At 33.7% G+C, this 7,677-nt stretch overlaps 1 protein-coding gene across 3 annotated transcripts; it reads right to left on the bottom strand.

Moving 5' to 3' along the window:
• Positions 1–215: 215 nt before the first annotated feature.
• On the bottom strand, positions 216–3,251 carry LOC129286877 (myb family transcription factor EFM-like). 3 transcript variants are annotated; one of them, XM_054922962.1, is made up of 6 exons: positions 2,764–3,251; positions 2,286–2,509; positions 1,803–2,181; positions 1,285–1,361; positions 1,064–1,112; positions 216–990 (listed from the first exon to the last, which is right to left on the bottom strand). In XM_054922962.1, exons 1-6 carry the CDS (start codon positions 2,999–3,001, stop codon positions 950–952), a joined length of 1,008 nt encoding a protein of 335 aa, XP_054778937.1. In that variant the 5' UTR covers positions 3,002–3,251; the 3' UTR covers positions 216–949. The 3 variants fall into 3 exon arrangements, with proteins under 3 accessions (XP_054778937.1, XP_054778936.1, XP_054778935.1); XM_054922961.1 differs by having other exon boundaries at positions 216–982; positions 2,764–3,250; XM_054922960.1 differs by having other exon boundaries at positions 216–1,112; positions 2,764–3,244.
• Positions 3,252–7,677: the final 4,426 nt, after the last annotated feature.

Genomic DNA, 7,677 nt, shown 5'->3' with positions numbered 1-7,677 from the left:
TGTTTGTTTAAAGGCCGCGTAATTTGGTCAGCAGGTTCACATGATTAAGCTGGGAACTCCTTTAGTTAATCAAATGATTGTTACTTAGTGTGCTGGGAATTATAAGTTATTTAGCCTTGAATTCCAAACAGATGCTTGCCGATGGGAGAACTCTGCAGAACATGGTTTATCAGCATTGTCACCAAAGTAACAGCCACATTATCTGCAATGACGTCTGTAATTTGAAAGAGTAATTATATTATTCAAAGAAGCCTCATTTCACGTACCACATTATACACATAAGAAGGTACCTTTCAGCTTATTAGTTTGCATTCCACAGATAAAGTAACGACAATAGACGAAAAAGATCACAAGATCACCAGCCATACGTGAAAACTGACTGAGCGATTTTCAAATGAAAACCATAATAAAACAAAAGTCGTTAGCATGACAGTTTTACATCTAATCGTTCTCTGTCATAATTTTCCATGTGTTTCCAAATACCCAGATAAAGAGGGAAGAGACCCCATAAAAGCCACTCGACTAACTTCTTCTGAGTCATCATATTGTTCTCACTCTCAGGACCAAAAGAAATGAACGAATTTTATATGAGGAAGAAAAACGCCTGTGTCTTAATGTGCAGATCATGGATTTTAATCTCGGAGTCTCAGATCAAAACTCAACTTAAACAGAAAGAAAGCTAATCCCGCAAAATTTAAATAGCCTCTCTAGTCTCTCCATAGATAGATCCTCCTTCTCTTCTTTTTTATGATGTATTCTTATGTGGTCATTCAACTCCTCCCATGCATACTGTTATCTGCAAAATTCATGGCGGAGAATTATCTATACACCATCTTTTTCCAGGTTTCTGGATTTGACTATTCCATCTATCGCTCTCTGGATTTTTCATCTTCATCATCTTCCATGCTGTCCTCTTCAGTTTGGGACAGTCCTCCCCCCGATCCTGAAGTTAACTGGAGGGGACCCTGAGGAGAGCCAGACCCTGAAATGCTACCCTTGGAGGAGTCATTATACTGATCTCTGGACATCCATAAACCCCCAAGAACTACAACAGACTGATTACCAGGTGTAGCTGTGGAAGCAGGAAGTCTTCGGGTGTGAAGTCGGTATTTCTGCAAAAACAACACCATCTTAATCTATTATCCAAACTTTTTTATACATGAAATCTCAATTTCCGAATTATACATATACAATATCAGTTGGTGTCTGAAAAGCTCAAATGTTCTGGGAACCAAACGGCAAAAAAAAAAAAAAAAAAGAGTAAGAGGAGGACCAAAAACTCACTTGTAAATGGCTCTTCACTTCATCGTTGGTCAGGCCATCAACTTGCATGAGTTCTCTAATTTGCTTTGGAGTGGCAGCTACAAAAAGAAACCAGGGTGCCAATTAGATACAAGGAACTAAAACAAAAGGAAGTAACATGATCTGCAGGGGAATAATTGTTTCCTAACATGTACCAGAAGGGACTAGGGAGTAGAAGACCTTTCAACCGGGAGATGATATGCAATGTAAACATCTCCTATTTTTATCTTGCCTAATCACAACGGTACCCAAATCACAGCTCAAAACTTTCCTAATAATTAGATAAAACAAGCGCTGCATAATTTCATACCCACCAAGATCAAATCATTTGATAGTCCTTAATTTCCCAGTCACTGAAATGGAAATTGAGTGTGTTGAAAAGCCCCAAATTAAAGAATCGTAAACAAATTGCATATTGCAGTTTAAAGAAGGTATCAGCCTTGATAATTTCGGTAACGAAACATTAGTAGGATATTAGAAATTGTTCAAATTTATCTAACCTTGAGAACCTCCAAGTTGCTGCAGGGCATTGACAAATCGACGATGCAACTCTGGTGACCAACACCTTCTCTGTTTCCGAGCAGTCTGCTGCTGTCCAGTGCGTAAACTTGGTTGGTCACTGCAAGGAGGGGATGAAACTGCCCTGCTAGATGTTATTCTTGATCCGCTAGAAACAGGGCCCTCCCTCAGATGTTTAGCTCCAGGAGTCACAAGAGAAAGTCCATTAATATCAGACTCTTCCTTTTCTTCCTTGGTTGCCAAAGTGGTCACAGGAACTGGAGCGTATGTTGTAAAAGGCATGAAAACCCGCCTTCCAGTTCTATTTCGACAAGATTTGAAAGGATCCTCTGCCACAGAAGGTTCTTCATCATTTTTCCGCTGACACCAAATAGAAAATTACGTTAGCTCGTCTTTGAATAGTAAATTCACATGATATTTTATTATGATAACAATGATAAATGTAATTCCGCAAACTATTATACCATGTTTTCTAATTTATACTGTCCTGTTTGTTCACAGGTGGGATAACTAGCAGTGTTCCAGAGTTGTACAGAACTCATCCAGTCCTTCTTATCTCGGCATTCCTTTTCTGTTTCGGTTTCCTCCTCCTGCTCACATTCTTTCCTCAAGGGTATAAATTCTTCCAATACCGGCTGAGAATCAGGTATCCTGAATTTGGCCGATTCCTCCTTCAGGACTAAAATTGCTGCAGATATTCACAGACAAAAACGCAACGCTTTGATTAGTCCATGGATAAAAAGTTCGACAAGTAAAATTCCAAGTCTACAACTTGAGGCTCTTTCACTTCATAAACAAATCCAAAAAAAGAATGAGTAGACAAAGCCATGGGAACAGAATTCTAATATCAAAACCTATCATCAAACAGCCAGAAGGTGATAGTGAAAAACCAGAAATGTCTTCATTCAAAGGAAATATTTCATTAAAGGAAGATAGACCAACCATCATTCAAGAGGAGCATACAGAGAGGAAGCTCACGCCTGAAGGCGTCAATCTTCCTCGTTTCCTCTTCCAATCTCTTGACGAAATCATCGAGCCTGGAGAGCTTATCGGGCGCATTGGCGATCGCGGAAACTTCGTAGAGAAAATCAGTGATCGTCTTGGGAACAAAGGTGGGTCTCAAATCCAAGCTCAGTTGTGGTGGAGGAAGCGAGCCCATCATAGATCCTATCCCTAACATTCAGATCTCCCTGAGCTTCCAGGAGATTCTATCAAACAAGGAGACGAAAATAGTGAAGAGGGGCAAATAGATAGAAGGAATTTATAGGGAGAAAGGAATAAAGGAAGAGAGAGATGGTTCGATTGAATTGTTTGTTTGCAAAGAAAGAAAGAAAGAGAGAGAGAATAAAAGGAATTAAAAACAAAATGGGATTCAATGAATGTGAGGAGTAGAAAGGAAGTTTGAACAAAGGCGAAGATTCTGCGGAAGCGAGGAGAGTTGAGAGCATCGCCGAGTTTAGACGTGGTTTTTCCAAAGTCACCTTCGGGTCGTCGCGTATTTAATAATTTTTAATCCCTTGCCGTCCTTTTGAACCGGTTCCGGTTCGGCCTCGTCCCCGCTTTTGAAGAACATAATTTGCCTCAATTTTTTTCTTCTTCACAAAAGCCACTTTCTGTTGTCAAAAATTTCTCCTGAATTCTATCTAATTTACTGCTGCCCGCATGATCTATTTTATATATTTATTTTTTTATATATATAACATAAATATATAAAAAATCATATTATAGTGTGACTCATATTATATATAACATAAATATATAAAAAAATTTAAACAAATTACAAGACTCACATTCTAACTTATCATTGAGGTTTGCTTAAAAAAATTTATGAAAAAACTACTTGTTTTTTAAAAATTACTATTTTGTGAGATTTTATGATATTTGTTTAACATTTTAAAGACAATATTTAGAAAAAGTATATTTTTTATTATTTTAAGAATTTGCTTTAGATAAGTTTTCAAAATAATTTGATGTAATAGCCAGTAGATAGGAGAGAATATCATAAAAATGTAAACATATATTAAAATATCATAAAATTTTAAAATAATTAAATAATAAATTATTTTTATAAAACAAAATTCATGACGATATCATAAAATTTAAAATAACTAAATAATTATTATTATTTTTATCATTGAAACTAAATATAAAATAATATCTAAAATAATTTAAATTTTATGATATTGTCATTGATTTTAATTTACACTGTCTAAAAATCACTTGTTTATTAATTTTAAACAAACAAGCTCTTATTCCATGAAATATTGATATTTTTTAAGACATAAGGATTGTGAAGGACGTGACCACTATTATAATTATAATATATGAATGCTTCTTTCAAAAAAGCAAGAGATCCATAAAATATCATATTTTTTACCAATTAACTCCATAGTAAATGTTTAAGTTTCTGTACTTATACATTAACTTTTATTTGGTATCAAAACACTTCTGATCTAAACATTAATTCGGATTATAATACACAAGAAAATAATATCATTTTAAAAAATATAGTTACCTATAAATTGGCTAAAAAATAAATATTTGTTTTCCTTTTTTTTTTTTCATGCCAGCTTTCGAACCCGTGATTTGAAGCTTGAAACGTAGCAGCAAACCACGCAGGCATGGCTGCAAAAAATTCGTTTTCCCTTAAAAGTGGAGTACATAACAAAGTAGTGGTCGATATTTTAGAGTACGGCTTTTTTATTTCGTGAAAAGAGTACAGCATCATTATATGTTAACGTTATCGTGAGTCAAAAGAAATGCAAACGCTAGTTTAATATTATAAATTGTATTCCAATTTTGATAGCCAAGAATCATCTGTTTTTGGAGCCAACAGAGCCACCATGGTAGAAAATAGGTGCATTAAGATTCCACCATGTGTATTACTATATATACGATTATACTCCCCGACACAATTTTCTGATAATTTATTTGTAATAACTAATGTCATCAATCAAATAAGAAATTGTCCATAACTCTGAATTTATATATAGAATGCCAGGCCAGTGTCTTTTGTATAATTCAAGTTTGATAATCAGATATTTTTTATTGTAAAATACCCGTCCAATCAATGTTTAAGCATATTATTCTTAATTTACTGTTCGACCAGGTCCAAAGAAAAAGGCGTACCAACATACCATTATTCAACTGTACATAGAATGATAGAATCTTGTTCTGCAGTACAATGTGTAATGATCATCGGCTTAGTCAAAAAAGAAAAGAAAATTAAGAGGCAGGGGAATCTATCACCGTAAAGGGAACACTAGGCGAGTCATTATTGGTGAGTGTCATACACATATAGGAGTGCGCTTGGTGAAGTCGTCCTCGAAAAAACTTGGTTTGATGATGCTCGACTCAACTTCGTGTCAGAGCTGTGGAGATAAGGAATCTTAATGTCAGGTGGGACCCATCTTGGATTTTGCCTCCGATTTACATCTGGAACATTACCTTCCACCGTCAATAGAAGATTTTTCTATTTTCTATTGACCTTTAAGAAAAAAAAAAAACTGCATGAAACCTTGAATTATTGCTGAACGGAAAAAGACAAGCCTTTACAACCGTTAGATTCCATTTCTCTTGCCCCGAACTTGGAATCTCTCTCGCTCCACCACTTCCTCTGCTTTTTTTATTTTATTGTTGCCAATTCTGGAGATTCAAGCCTTTTATTTTTTTAGTGAAAATACCCTTTTGTTATTTAAATCAAATAAATTCAATATTAATTATTTAATTTAAAACGGATCACCCCGGTTTCCCGCATCACCACTGGAATTGTCGGATGCTTCCAGTCACAGAATCCACCTCCACAACTGCCACCTCCATTTCCCAGAATGCCCTCAAACTATTTACTTTATTACATCAAATTATTTTTCCCAACAAAACCTACATTACATATTTCTGCCCGCAAAAATACTCTCACAGTTTCAAATTATTAAGAATTTTTTTAAAAAAATTTATCTCAAAATATAAAATATTTTGAGCAGACTAAGGTTTCATTAAATTCATTAATTTTAATATTATCCTCTCTCTCTTTATAATTAATTTTTGTCCTTTTTTAATATATTAAATGATGGATTTTTTTAAAAGTTTATTTTTTATTTTTTAAATATATTTTTTTAATTGTATTTAATAAAATTTATTGATATGTAAAATTTTGTTTAAAAGTATTTTATAATTTAAAATGAAGAGAGTATTTTTTATAATAATGATGAATTATTTTATCTAACTTTTCACAATCTACTTATAAATTTTATTTTCTGAAAAAAATAATAATTTTTGTAATAAATATTGGATCAACTCTTATCCAATAACATGAACGTGTATTTATGTTCTGTTGTGAATGCAAAAATTTTGTTGTTGTTACTACTACTATTATTATTATTATTATTATTATTCTGTAAAGTTAGGGTTATAATGGGGAAATAGGGTTTGGGATTTGTGGAAAAGACGGAGGTGGGGAAAGCAGTCAAAGGGGCATAAGATTCTGGGGAAGCGGCTTGAGAGGGAAGTAATGATGGGATGGAAGAGAAGGCAAGTGATGATGGGGTCTGCGAGGGAGGATGTTTCCAAGTCAGAACACGACATTTGATTGGCTCTCTCCCAAACAAAACCATCGTGGGTGACAGAGAATATTATATAATCTTCCATCTTTGCAGCCTCAACTAGAAGAGAGAAGGAGAGAATTGACAATAATATGGTAGCTTAATTCATGGGTGAAGGCTTGGCCAGCTGGTTGAGTTGACATTCAAAGCAAGCATAATCTCATCCCAACAAATACCTTTACCTTTTTACTCGTGAACATTAATTTGATTAGTTGATGAGGATTTGAGTAATAACTCACAATGTTATATGATCAAATCTTTAATGTTGATATAAAAATTTTATTAATAAATAATTTATAAATATTTTTATAAATTTTTTGTAAGCCTAAATGCATGGTCTGATATTAGTGTGCCACTTTAACCTCAACTCACATAAATTATTTTTCTACAATAAATATATATATATATATATATATCTTCGCCCTTCTACTTGACTTCGCTATCTAACAGAATCAGATTCTAATATTATTAAGTTCAATCGAGGGTAGCTTTCTTAAACATATTTTTTTTATTCACATAAATCAGAACCTGGGATCCCATGCTCAAAGTGCTCATGACATCTTCATCTAAAATCTAGCATATGTTGGCCACAGTTCTTCCTTCTAAAGCGGAATCCAGCACATTTCATGATATCATATCGCACCCCCAACTCCCCACCCTACCCAACTATCATGCGCCTCGATCATCTTCATTCACACCAATGTATATTGCCAATGTTTACTACGTTTATATCATGCTATTTAATTTTGACTTGTCGCATTTAGTTTCAGACTTTACATGATCAGTAGTTCTTGTCTTCTAAAGTTACCTGCTATTGAATAACTTTATCAAGAGGATAAATATGATCTTGTTAGTACTCGCCGTGTTGCTAAAATCTATGGGTATTTTTATTTTATTATATATTAATTATTAAGTTTAACTTTATTTGATATGAGACTTTTCATATTAGCTTAAACTCATCAACACTTGAATAACCTAATATTAAGATAGAGTAAATTATGTAGATTCACGTGTATGCCCTATTAGTACTGTATTTTATAACTACAAAATTATAATCTATCATGCATATAGGCGTGTTTTTGCCAAAAATTAATAAATAGTTGAATCTATCAAATATATTTTTATTAGATATAAATTGAAAATCAAGGACACTCAAATAAATAAGAACTCTGCAGATACCTTATGGCTTATGTGCGCAATGGCTTTCTTTCAGGAGAAGAATAAGGAGACAGTGGCCAAATTCTTTCAAAGAATCTTT

The sequence above is a fragment of the Prosopis cineraria genome, unplaced genomic scaffold, assembly GCF_029017545.1.
Source record: "Prosopis cineraria cultivar Desert tree isolate PC_DT_omini unplaced genomic scaffold, ASM2901754v1 PC11, whole genome shotgun sequence".
Lineage (NCBI taxonomy): Eukaryota > Viridiplantae > Streptophyta > Magnoliopsida > Fabales > Fabaceae > Prosopis > Prosopis cineraria.
This window is presented reverse-complemented; position numbering and strand designations above follow the sequence as displayed.

Coding starts and splice junctions, on each gene's coding strand:
- LOC129286877 (XM_054922960.1), bottom strand. CDS start 3,001: ATGTTAGGGATAGGATCTATGATGGGCTCGCTTCCTCCACCACAACTG. Junction 1,362..1,802: donor GCAACTTGGAGGTTCTCAAG/GTTAGATAAATT, acceptor TTCTTTTTGTAG/CTGCCACTCCAAAGCAAATT. Junction 1,113..1,284: donor AAGTGAAGAGCCATTTACAA/GTGAGTTTTTGG, acceptor TTGTTTTTGCAG/AAATACCGACTTCACACCCG.